The sequence below is a fragment of the Gossypium raimondii genome, chromosome 10 (assembly GCF_025698545.1).
Source record: "Gossypium raimondii isolate GPD5lz chromosome 10, ASM2569854v1, whole genome shotgun sequence".
Classification (NCBI taxonomy): domain Eukaryota; kingdom Viridiplantae; phylum Streptophyta; class Magnoliopsida; order Malvales; family Malvaceae; genus Gossypium; species Gossypium raimondii.
The window spans coordinates 41,660,490-41,674,397 of record NC_068574.1 but is presented as its reverse complement, the minus strand read 5'-3'; the positions used below and the strand labels follow the sequence as shown (position 1 = coordinate 41,674,397).

The window sequence follows — 13,908 nt, the reverse complement described above, 5'->3', positions numbered from 1 at the left end:
ATCAAATCCTTCTTCCTCCATCGACATCACTTGTTTGTAAAGCTGTGCTGTCTTGTCGGCAGTAAATTGTTTCAAAGCATTAGCAATTTCGCCAAGTTGCTCACCCACAAATTTAATTTGTTCATCAACGAGACTTTCTTGACCACTTTTTCTTTTATGTTTGGATGTGCTAGATGAAGATACATTTGTTCTTACCTCTTCAGCCTCTTCATTGTCGCAGTCTACAGGCATTGAATCTTCATTACCATCACCCAAATCTATGTCAGCAAATGTTCTGGCAAAACTCCCTGTTGCCATATCTTTGCCAACAACCACAGCCATTTCATCATAATGGTCAATGCTTTTATTCAAAAATGGTTCATACTTCTTGTGTGACTGTTGGATATTATACACAATTAGAATAACAAGTAAAAAACAATTGAAATATACTTAACATATATATACATATATTACCATCACTGTTGCATTGTATGTCGCTCTATCACATGTGATCATTTTCATGTTATCATCCCATCCAAAACCACTTTCACCTCGAATTTTGCATATAATCTGCCACTGGTTTTTTACTGTCCTCAAATGATTTTCCACATGGTTCGTATCGCATTGGACTTGGAATCTTTCAGAAATGGCGTCGGCAACTCGATTAATAGAAACTGATTTGAAAGTATTAGAAGGCTTATTTCCTTTTCTAGCCTCCTCTGCTAGAATTTCAAGGAAAACATGTTCCATCGGTTTTGTCCACCTGAATTGCTTGGAGGTCCCTTCTTTGTTGCCTTTACCCATTCTACATTAAATAATTGTCATTGTCAATAATTTCAATATCCAACAAGCTTAAAACATAATTAATTAATTCAATATCCAGCAATGTTAAAACATAATCAATATCTAACAAATTCAAGACATATATCAAAATCCAACAATCTAAAATTTCAATATCATTATCCAACCAACATTTACTAAAACATACATAACATAGAAACAATAACCCTAAGCCCTAAATCTACCTAATATTTCTAGCCATATAATCAGTCCACATAGTTTGTGCAATTTCATCTCTCTTAGCAGACCATTCTCTTGCTTCTTGTCTTTCTTCTCGCTCCGTGAGAGTTTGTATTATCGAATCAGACTCAGACGCCTCGTATAATCCTTGGTTAAGTAAATCACTAGGATCAACTCCCATTATATGATTATGAATGATAGAACAAGTCAAAACTATATCTACTTGAGTTTGAAAATTCCAAAATGGTTCAACATCTAATACACGAAATCGTTTCTTCAAAATCCCAAAAACACGTTCAACAGTGATCCGTAATGATGAATGGCGAAGATTAAAGAGCTCCTTTGCATTTTCAGACCCTTCAGCAGCAAACTCTTTTAAATGATATCGGACACCACGATATGGGGTAATACATCCAATTCGGATTCCATATCCAGCATCAGCAAGATAATATTTACCTACAATTTTACAATACATAATTAATACTAATAAACTATGAGCTTACTAGAACTATTTGTGATAAATATTACCTTCCGGAATTCTTAATCCTGTTAGGCGTGAAAGTGCATCATTTAAAATACGAGAATCATGTACACTACCTTCCCAACTAGCTAGAACATAGGCAAATTTCAAATCAAATGTAATGGCAGCCAATACATTTTGTGTCGTCCCCCCTTTACGGCTACGAAATCTTCCTTGCATGCTAGGTGGAACGGATGCACGAATATGAGTTCCATCTAATGCTCCAATACAATCTTTAAAATAAGGATAAAACCTTGGATTGTTTCTAATTTCACTAGGAGTTTACTCATCAGGTAATCTAATAACTAGTCTATACAATTTCAAAATAGCTCTCAATACAACCCTAAAGTAATGCTGAACTGTCTGAGTTGATCTATAATATCTAGATCCAATCACTCGAAACCTTACATTATGACCAATTATATGTAAAAATATAACTACTTGCTCCCTAATATTGACAGATTTAGACGATTGTAACAAATTATTCCTACTAAGAATATCACATAAATTAAAAAAGGCGATCGGTCTCATCCTTATCACATCAATACAAAGCTGGTCACCACTATATAAAATACTATTAATATAATTTTCTCTTTCATAATCTCGATTCACACGAGGGCGAGAAGCAATTTCCTTCCTAATTTCTAATTTTTTAATCCAAAGAGCCCCAAAAGCTAAAACTGAAGCCACGACTCTGGCAATTGCCATTTGATGTTGATTACAATCCATCTACACAAAATTATGCCACACAAATATATGATCACTACAAAAAAGATGCAAGATTTTCATAAGATCACATAAAGTTGCCATGACTATGCATACATGCATATCAAGCTAATTGCCATAATTAATACAAAACTTCAATAAATGATTTGGTTAATACAATACTTCAATATATTTGATAAGCATATGAAAATGAAAGCATGACAAATTAGTTTTCTTGTAGGAAATTGCAATTGCTCCAAGATTTTGTTTTATATTATTAGGATTTCAATATCATGTATAATTAATTAATTAATCATGAATTTGAATGGGAAATTGCAATAGTGGATGGTAATGAGTTGAATAAACATGGAGTATTAGTCTTTGCCCATGATTATTGTAGTTCAATGATTACTATATAATATGTTGTCAATATTTATGTATACTTGAATATTTTATATACATAATTAATGGTGAATGTATTAAGGAAGCATGTCTATTATAACGATTTCATTAAATTAATTATTTATTATTAAATAAATTAATTTTATTTATATATTATTAAGAAGAATCAAATAAGTAAAATTGGAATAGAGTTAATATTTACTGTTTGAAAAATATCATTCATTAATTTAACAAAGTTAATACATTTAAAAAGGATTTATGGTTCGTAAAAGAAATCTTTTGTTTGAAATTGAATTGCAATCGGAAAAATAAATGTTAAGCTTATTACAAATTGGACTTATTTAACTTCTTTCTAATAATATAGAGATTAAATTAATTCATTTAATAATAAAAATTAATTTGATTCGATTCCTATAATAGAAAACCTCCCAAATACTTAACCTAAAATCTTAAAATATTTTAGTTGACTTGTTATAATAATTTGAAACTTTTATATATTTGATTTTTTTTAAAAATATAGTATCTTTTCATTAAATTAATTAAGGTTTGATGAATTTATGAGTAATTTGAAAACCGTATTAAATATATATATGCCTTTCTAATCCCCACAAGAATTAAAAAAATAAAATTGAGTCAAGCTTATTAAAACCTCCAATGGACTTCTGAGATTTTCTAACATTTTGATTTAGTTTAGACAATTCAGTATCCTAAACACTTCAAGTCTATAATTACAGCAGGCACTCTATATTAATCAAAACTCCCCACTTCCTAAAAGGTTTCAGTTAGAGTATTCTACAACAAAAAATCCATGTATAAAGCATCCATTAATTTTATGCCCTTCTAAAACTTAAAGATTAACTCCTAACTACTTCACACAAATAAATTAACATAAAACAAGGTAGTTTCAAGTCTCAGCCACTACAAAGGCAGAACCTTATCAAACTGGACTTAACTTTCTCCACAAACTCATTATTCTTAAATCCAACAAAAAATTGTTAATATATTTGGGAGATAAACATGTTCGGTTAAATTGAAAGGTAAAGAAATTCTGCTGATGATTGATCAGACCATCGCCTACAATTGCTGCAGATTACCAGTAAGCTTGAATTACAATTTTTGACCAAATTTATTTAATACCTTAATTTGATATGCATTATTTGTTACCCATTTTCAGGACCACGTGTAGTTTATAGAGGAAAATAAAAATTTGGGACCATTACCAGGAACAACAGAACAACAGAACAACAGGAACAACACTAATCTTTTTCAAGCAACAGGAACAACAGAACAAGTCTTGAACACCAATTTGAAACAATATGGAACACTTCTAGTTTGACTATAATCGAATAAAATGTTTCAAATTGAAGTAAATTATTCAGCAAGTAGATAAAACAAATCATTGTCTCTACTGATTTTTTTTAATGAAAGCATAAATAGTTGTTTATTTCCCTGACCATAACATTCATCTATTCTGTTGGGAATTTAGGTTTATATATTTGGCAAACAAGTAGGACAAGAAATTAGGGTGTTAAGGCTGCAATTTTTTTCAATTTTCCTTTCCATTTAGCATTATTCACTCACATAAATTTCTTTTGTTTTTTCCCAGCATAATACGAACTGTAATCATAATCTTTGGACTCTTGAAAAGCCAAACATTTTGTTTTTTCAATTTTCCTTTCCATTTTGCAGGCAGAGATGAAGAAGCCAAACATTTTCTCTCTTAAAAAGAATCATCCTTAGTAGCGAAAATTGAAAGAGAAGACATAACTATCTCTTTGCTAACTGATTTGACCATGAAAGTATCCAAATTACCCATTTTCCAGTTAACCCAGAAACTGATTTGCAAAAAACATTTGCAGAAAACACATCTACTACAAAAACTTGCAATAAAACTTGCAGAAATCAACAGATCCCCTAACATAGAGCTTGCAATTTTACCTTCAATAAACCAGCAGAGGTGAACCGGCACGCTAACGAGGCAAGCAAAGAGAAGAGGTGAACTAGCAGAGAAGATGAGGCAGAGATGATGATGCTGCAATCGATAGGGTGAAGAGAGGAGCTGTGGAAAGGGTGAAGAGAGGAGCTGTGGAAAGGGTGAAGAGAGGAACAGTGGAAAAGGTGAAGAGAGGAGCTGTGGAAAATGTCTTACCGATTTCTAAGGGGTAAGACATTTTCCGGAAGGATGAGAGGATTTTACCCGTGTTGCGGAATTGATTTTCCAAAAGGAAAATATTTTCCTCCAATCAAACACTGGAAAATGGGGAAAACCAATTCCGGAAAATATTTTCCCCTATCAAACAGACCCTAAGTCATTTTTAACTAGTTTATGCAATATGCTCATGCTAGCCTGTCCTAGTTTTATATGCCATAATAAAGAATTATTTTCATTATTAGCAACAAGGCATATGAGTGAATCATGCAAATATTCAAAAATGAACCATATAAACATTTTTTTATCCTATGTTGTACAAGCATAATCTTATTAGACACAATGTTAACTATTTTACGACCATTAGACTCAAAAATGACATTGAGACTACTATCACACATTTGGCTAATACTAAGTAGATTATGCTTAACACCGTTGACACAAAGAACATTTTCAATAAAAATTGAAGAATTTTTACCAATAGAGCTGATTCCTTCTACTTTTCATTTAGATTTGTCACCAAATGTAACTACTCTTCCATTTTTAGGCTTCAAATTGACAAAGTGGCTCTTGTCACCGGTCATGTGCTTTGAGCATGCACTATCAAGGTTGTAACAGTCTGATTATCAGTACTGTTGGAACAGTGATTTTAGGATCACAAATTCTAATGTGTCAGTTCATAAATATTAATTAATTAATATATTAATTAATATTTACGAGGTCATTAAGTTCGTATTAAAAATTTGGTTAATCAATTTAATGTTTGGATAGTCAATTAAATAAAAAAAACTAAATCATAAAAATTGTAAATGTTAGTTCCTAATAGCTATAGGAGTTAAATAGATAAAGAATAATGAAGTGGTGGACCATTAAAGTAAATAGACCATATAAGTTATAATGGGTGGTGTTGGCTTCGTTATTTTGAAATTCTCATTAATTTTTATGAGAATTTTAGTGATTAAATAATAAACTAAAGTAGACAAAAAGATGAAAATTTATCATCTCTTTCATGGTTTTCTTTTATTTGGCTGAATACCATTGTTGGGAGAGCTCCAAGCTTTGGTTTGTGTTTTAAGTCATTGCATCTAAGCTATTTCTTACCCGTTTTTTATTATTTTTATGTTTTTTGTGATCGTTGTATTGATATCTAGCTAGTTTAGGGACTAATTTGTAAAGTTGTCAAAGTTTAGAAAAATTACCATTGATGTTCTTGAAGTATTCTTAATGTTAGTTCTTGAGCATGAAGTTTGATGATAATTATGATCTAGTTTGTAAAGTGATTCTTTGTCAATTTTCATGTTTGGGGATAAAATTGAAAATAAATTGAAATAGACATGGTTTTTCTTATTAAATTAAAAATATATGGTTGTTTTAGAATGGTTAAAAATTAAGTTGAATGGGTTTAAAGTTTAATTGTGAGAAATAGGCTTGTTTTGATCTTAAGGACCAAATTAAATAAAGTGTAAATAGTTGGGACAAATGTGCACAATTTTAAATAAGAAGTTATTGTATTAAATTGGATAGTATATGAAGTTGAGGCTAATGATTGAAATAAACTATATTATAGATCAAGATCAAGTAGATAATTGAGGAAAAGCGAAAGTTGCGAAATAGCCCTTGAACTTTTGCCATTACTGCAGTTTAGCCCTGGTAAGTTCATTCAGTTTAGTTTAATATATATATTGAAATGAATTGAAATGAGAAATTGGTTGATGAATGTTCAATTGATGGCTTGATGTTAAATTAGTGTGAATTGAAGTAGTAAATTGTTGGAGCACTATTTAATAATGATATTTCTTGAGTCGGATGAACGTAGGATAGAGTAGGATTGACATGTCAATAGGTTATAGTGTGTACTGTATGGGATTGATATGTGACGAGCCTTTGTTGTGAACTATCATGCTATATGACAGTGATTCTGGCATGTTACCGGGGGCGGATGTAAAGTCTTCGGGCTTGGCACTTGGTGCCTAGGCATGTTTTCGGAGGGATCTTAGCCTTTAGGCTAGGCACTTGATGCCAAGGCATTTTTTGGTTGGATTGGCCCATTTGAGCGTTTGGCGTGTTTCGGATGGATAATTGTGTACTCAAATCGGTTATATCGTTCATCAGGCAACATTTCCAGTGTTAAGTGTTTTGTTAATGAATCGTATAAAAGTTGTTCATGAAATTTCCAATAGTATTGAGACTTGATTTCAAAGGAGCTTTTATGAATATTAATATGTAACTTGTATATGATTGAATATACACTCACCTGTTTAAGTTGTTGGTTGAATAGGAAGCATTGTCAAACTTTCTTGTTTTTAATAATTGTTATGTTTATCTCGATAAGCTTTATCGTTTTAATCATCAAGCTTACTAAGCTCTAAAGAAGCTTACTTGTGTTATATATTTTATTTCTTTGTAGATAGTGTTTCGTGGAAATCGGGCAATCGGATCAATTCAAAGAAATCACACTATCCGGATATCTTTTGATAGCTTTTGAACGTTTACCTTAGGTTATATGGCATGTAATAGGTGATTTGAAAATATTTTGGTTACTTGTTACTTATGGTGTTTGTTACACTTAAATGATGTTTGTCATGGATGGATTCTTAGTACATGTGTATATACTTTTAATGTTTGGGTTATAATTGTTCATAAGTATGTGATTTGGTCTTATTGTCCTATGCTATTAAAGATTGACTATCCTATAATGAAATAGACTTGAATGTTGTGGATGAGTGGTAAATTTTGGCATGAGTTAATATATGATTTTTGAGTTTTAATGCAAAATATTTGGTAAATGCTTTTGACATGGGAACATAGCTTTGATTTTTTATTGTTTAGGTGTTTGAATTGTGGTGCCATCGAGGGCACATTTATTAGGCACATAGGTTGGTTGTTTTGGGATGTTTTGAGTTCATTTGAATGTGTTTTGATGGGTTGTTAACATGTGTTTTTGGTATGTCTTGGCACCTAAGCAAATGGGTAGAAAGTGACTTATTTTAGGGGAAATCTGGGTAGCACACCACCTGGGAAACGGGTTTTCACACGACCACCCCACACGTCCATGTGTCATTGTTGTTTTAGGTGCAGGTTTTACACGGTCTAACACATGGCTAGTGACACGGTTGTGTGACCCAGCATCGAATGCACACACGATTTGGCACAAGACTTGCGACACGGTTGTGTGGCCCCATTTCGAATACCCACACGGGCGGACACAGGCTAGGACACGACCGTGTGTCCAGAATTTGAAATGTCCACACGGTCTGGGCTATGTCACACAGCTGTGTGACCCCTGTTTTAAAAATTTTTCAATTTTTCCATAATTTTCTGTTTTGTTTCAAATTAATATTGGAATGTTCCCAAACCATTAGGGCCTCGTAATCTCGATTTAAGGCCCAAATCAATCTAAAATGTATTGTAATACTCTGTAACCCTAATTCGAAAATGAAAATGAGTTAAGGGTGTTACAAAGGTACCGTGAGTTTTTGAGTGAATCCTCCACCTCGAAGTAATGCTCATTTTCCTACAAACATAGAATTCAACATTGATTTTTGGTACCTAAATTCTTTTGGGTCTATAAGCATTAGTTCTTATAATTTTAGTCTTTTTAGATATCCATTTTGAAAGGATATCTTTATTTTGAGAAATTCTGAGTCCTTTGGGGACCTATACACTTTTAATAAGTTTTACTTTGTAAGAATTTTGGGGACCTCTATGTTTATAGAAATTAAAGCTAGTTTTGAAAAATTTCTGTTTTGAGCTTTCTCCTCTAAAAAATCTTTTTGGTAAAACTTTGTTAGAGTGAGCTTTTTCACTCTTAAGCAACTTAAGTTGCTTTTCATGGTCATCTTGAACCTTAGAAACCAAATTATGCAAGTTAAAATTCTCTTTCTCAAAATCATTTATACTTGTTTCCATATCATTTATTTTACTTTCCAGTTCATGCTTGACATTGGAGAGTGAATTATTTTCATCGTTTAGTTTTGAAATGGTTTTTCTATATTTTGAATTCATTGATTCAAACTCTAATCCCAACTCATCATAGGCATATTGTAACTCATCAAAAGAATAAGAAGATGAAATGGACAAGTTAGAAGTTACCTCAGAGTCGTTGATGGCCATAAGGCAAAGGTTGGCTACTTCTTGGTCTTCATTGTTGGATGAATCTTCATCACTCCAAGTAGCAACATGATCCTCGAGTTTTTTTTTTTGCTTGACCCTCTTTGCTTCCATTGAGGAAAACCAAACTTAATGTGTCCCAACTTCTTGCATTCATAGCATATGATGGGGTCATTTTCCTTGTAGATTCAATCTTGAGTCCTTCCTTCTTTTAGAATTTTCTTCCTTTATTAGACCTCATGAACCTCTTGAATCTTTTTACAAACATGGTCATCTCTTTATCTTCATCCTCATTTTCATTAGAATCACTTTATTCGATTGTGGAATTGAAGGCAATACCAACCTTCTTCTTTTCATGTTTTTCTTCTCATTTATTCACTCATTTGAGTCTCATTTCATGAGTGAGCAAAGAACCAATTAGCTCATCTAATGAAAGTGTCTCTAATTTTTTACCTTCCTCAACGGCTGTAACTTTGGCATCCCACGACATTGGAAAGCTTCTAAGCATTTTCCTCACTATCTCTTCATTGGGATAGGTCTTCCCATAGGATTTGAGCTTATTGATGATGATGGTGGTGAATCTATCGGACATAACTTTGATGTCCTCATCGGGCTTCATCATAAACATCTCATAATTGAGAGTGAGAATTCCCAACTTTGATTTCTTGACTTGATCGGTACCCTCATAATGACCTCCAATTAATCTCAAATTTCCATGGCATTAGAACATGAAGATAACTTACTATATTATTCCAGACCAAGTGCATAAGAAAGAGTGTGCATGGTCTTAGCGTTGAGTTGTATGCTTCTCATATCTTCATCGTTACATTCCTTCTTGCTCTTTGGAACTAAGATCCCTCCTTCTTGCTTTTGATGCATGGATGAACCATCCATGATGATGTCCCATACAACAAGATCGTTGGCTTGTATGAACCATATCATTCTAATCTTCCAAAATGAATAATTTGCACCATTTAAGTAAGGAGGTTTGTTAACGAATTGAGACTTACTAACCATAATGGAGCCAAAAGAAGATATCATCTTGTGTGGTTTGAATAGATGGAAGTTGAGCTACCTCAAGGATCTTGACTTGGTTGTTAGACCATCTTTTAAATACTAGCTCTGATGCCAATTGTTGGCTTGATTAATCAAACTAAAATTTCCAAAAATGGGTGAATTGGCCTTTAAAAAATTTGGTGGAAGCAAAGAAAGAATATGAAACAATAAACACAAAGATTTAGAGTGCTTTCCACAGCTAACGATTTCCCCAAATTCACTAATTTGTTCAACCTTTGAGGACAAGGTTTAACCTTACAAGATTTCCCCAAAGAAGCAAATAAAGAAATAATCCTAACAAGATCAGAATGTTTCCCAATTAAGCACAAATAGACAAGAATACATTTAACACCCCAAACTCGGCTTAGACATTATGGTCAAATCTAGAGATGTCACAAAGAAGTGTTTTGAAAGCAGTGTCGTTACAATAAATCATTCATGTTTTATAACTCATTTTTGTTTATATCTATTTTCAAAAATGTCATTTAATTAATTTATTTGCCAAAATTTAATTTATAGCGGAAGTCGTGGAAAACGTTATTTTTGGAAATCCCATTCGTAATTTTTGGAAAACCTTTGTTTTAGTAAAAATCATGCTTTTTTTATATCAGTCGCAAACAAAATATAGAAAAAAAATCCAAAACCCAAAATAAAATCAAACAGTCCAAGGTGTCCAATTATTACAAACCACGAAAATAATTCCTTAAATTAATTAAAAACCAATACTTAAGTCAGTTTTCGTAAACTCAGTGTGTAGCCCCACAAAAATAGGCATGCAATACATACAAAGATCTTATACACAATCAGATACAGATTTGGACTCATGTCCATCTCAGATATAGTTAACAGAATCAGATAATCAGTACATATATGCAAAATCCTACCCTCATCCTCTACACACCATCTTCGACCAGCCCATCACACTATGTGGGGTTATAAACACCCACCCATCTTTACACACTATATAGTGTCGATGCGACACGTTACAGATAATATGCAGACAAGCTGCCAAAATATAGACGCAGAGTCACCGTACAGATCACTTCCTCCACACATACAAAACCCACCCTAGTTACAGATACAGAAATAACAGTTACAGTAATATTATGCATAACATGCTCATATATAGATGTCATATATATACACTTATCAGAATAATCAGACATGCATCCAATGTCCTACTCAAAGCAAATTATTAATTTATCAAATCACATAATTTCAGGGTTTGATTAGCCCTTACCGGCCCTACGGTAGTCCCACAGTCGATTGGAACGACTCGTGCGATCCTAAGGAAAAATTTAGATTTATGGGCCCACATGCCCATATGACTTGCCCGTGTGGGACCACATGCCCAGATTGGCCTCACCCGTGTGGCCCACACGCTCGTGTCACCCACACGCCCAATTTGGCCTAACCCGTCTGGCCCACACGACCACACACACCACCACCACACAGTCGTATCTTGCACACGGCCATGCCCTCGTCAACCATACGGTCGTGTCTCGCACACGCCCGTGTTGCGTCGATAGTGTATTTTTTGGCTTTCGTCGAAGCTCATTTTTTTGCATTTCGGGTACACACCTGGTATGGTTTTGATGCGAAAATACACACGAAGCGAACAGCACCTAATAATGTCAACAAAAGCACCCATGATTACTTAAATCCTCAAATCCAACCGAGACACCTCTTGGCCACAACTCGAAAACACAACAGAAAACTACTCTTAGAAGGTTCAAATGCTTACCCTTTAAACTGCAAATCTAGAAATTTGACTACACCACCGAAGGGTCTCGACTTTCTTGAAGATCACCTACCAAAAATGATTTACCGGATTAACTCGAACATTAATAGAAACAAAGGTACAACAGGAAACTCCCACAACACCACAACAACCCTTACCTTCAAAAACGTACGACAGAACGAGCAGCAACATCACGATTGGAAAAGGAAAAATTTTAGTAAGGAAAAAAGCACAGAAATGTTAGGGAAGAGGAAGAAGAGGGAGAAGGAAAAAGATAAATAATAAAATAATAAAAATTATCAAAAGAATTATCCCACTAACCACATAATCCCACTAAATCTCACCCACTAACCACCTCAGACTCCTAAATCCATCGAACCTTTGATAGTTGACTGGAACAAAAATTAACACTCGCTTACACAGGGATTCAAACACTGGACCTCTAACACACCAACTTCTTACCACTCAAACCAACAGGCTCATTCTGATATGGATTAACATGCAATTTTATATAAACCCACTCAATAAGGGTAAGGCTAGGATTAGAAAAAAAAACAAAATTTGGCTAAAGGGAGACTTGAACCCAAGACCTCATATAGACACCCAGAAACTCAACCACTGAAGCAGATACTTACTTGTGTCAGATACTTAAAGAAACAGAAATAAATTCATCGGGGCATTACAACTATACCCCCTAAAAGAAATTTCGACCTCAAAATTTACCTGATCCGAACAGATGAAGATACTGTTGACGCATCGAGTTCTCAGGTTCCCACGTGGCTTCCTCAGTGCCATGATTCCGACACAAAACCTTTATTAATGGAATGGACTTCCTCCTCAGAACCTTAACATCTCAAACCAAAATCTGAACCAACACCTCTTCAAAAGTTAAAGTCGATCTATCCTCGATCTCCTCAACAGAAACAACGTGAGATGGATCAGACTAGTATCGCCTCAACATCAAGACGTGAAACACATCGTGCATACAGTTCAACTTTGGAGGTAACTCCAACTGATAAGCAACCGGTCCTACACGCTTCAGAATCTGATACAGCCCAATAAACCTAGGGTTCAACTTGCCCTTACGATCGAATCTTAGAACTTTCTTCCACGAAGAAACCTTAAGCAAAACGAAGTCACCCACAGAGTACTCAATATCTCTCCTCTTCAGATTTGCATAAGACTTCTGTCTATCAGAAGTCGTCTTCAGACGATTCCGAATTAGTCTAACCTTATCTTCGATCTCAAAAATTAACTTCGAACCCACAGCCCGACGTTCACCCAACTCAGTCCAATATAGTGAAGTACGACACTTACGACCATATAAAGCCTCGTAAGGTGCCATTTGGATGTTAGACTAGAAACTATTATTGTAGGCAAACTCAGCTAGCTGCAAAAAATCCTCCCAACTACCTCGGGAATCTATTACACAACTCCGAAGCATATCCTCTAGTATCTGAATCACCCTCTCATATTGACTATTGGTCTGAGGATGGAACGCAGTACTGAAGTCCAATCTCAAACCCAAAGCGTCGTGCAACTTCTTTCAGAATCGAGAAGTAAAGTGATGATCTCTATAAAAAATTATCGAAACAGGAACCTCATGCAGTCTTCCAATTTCAGAGATATAGAGCTTCGCTAACTTTTGCAGAGAATAGTCCGTCTGAACTGGAATAAAATGAGCGGACTTGGTCAATCGATCCACGATGACTCAAAAAGAATCCTTCTTCATGGGTGTCAAAGGCAACCCACTAACAAAATCCATTGTCACTCGTTCCCACTTCCATAAAGGAATCTTAACGGGTTGCAGAAAATCGAGGGAAACTGTCTTCAACCTTAACTTGTTGGCACGTCAGACAACAAGCAACGAAATTCGTAACCTCACGTTTCAAATCTGGCCACCAATACAGTTCACGAAGATCCTGATACATCTTATTAACACCGGGATGCATAGTATAAGGGCTACTATATGCCTCCCTCAGAATCGATTGCCTCATATCAATATCATTCGGCGCACAAATCTGACCTCAAAAAGATAAAACTCTATTTTTATTCAGCCAAAAATCTGAAGTACTACCACTCTTAATTTGACAAAACCGCAAACCCAGAGACTTATCCTCAAACAGCTTATCCCAAATCTAATCAATTCAAGTCGGCTTAACTTGCAACTCAACTAACAAACCCCCATTATCAAACAAACTAAGACGAGCAAACATTGCCCACAAA

General features: G+C 34.4%; 1 protein-coding gene across 1 annotated transcript; it reads right to left on the bottom strand.

The window, feature by feature from the left end:
* Positions 1–1,000: 1,000 nt before the first annotated feature.
* LOC128033975 (uncharacterized) lies at positions 1,001–13,027 on the bottom strand. The gene is made up of 6 exons (XM_052622474.1): positions 12,670–13,027; positions 9,339–9,578; positions 8,868–8,992; positions 4,565–4,709; positions 1,528–1,734; positions 1,001–1,455 (listed from the first exon to the last, which is right to left on the bottom strand). The coding sequence occupies exons 1-6, from the start codon at positions 13,025–13,027 to the stop codon at positions 1,001–1,003; spliced, it is 1,530 nt and encodes a 509-aa protein (XP_052478434.1).
* Between the last annotated feature and the right edge of the window lie 881 nt (positions 13,028–13,908).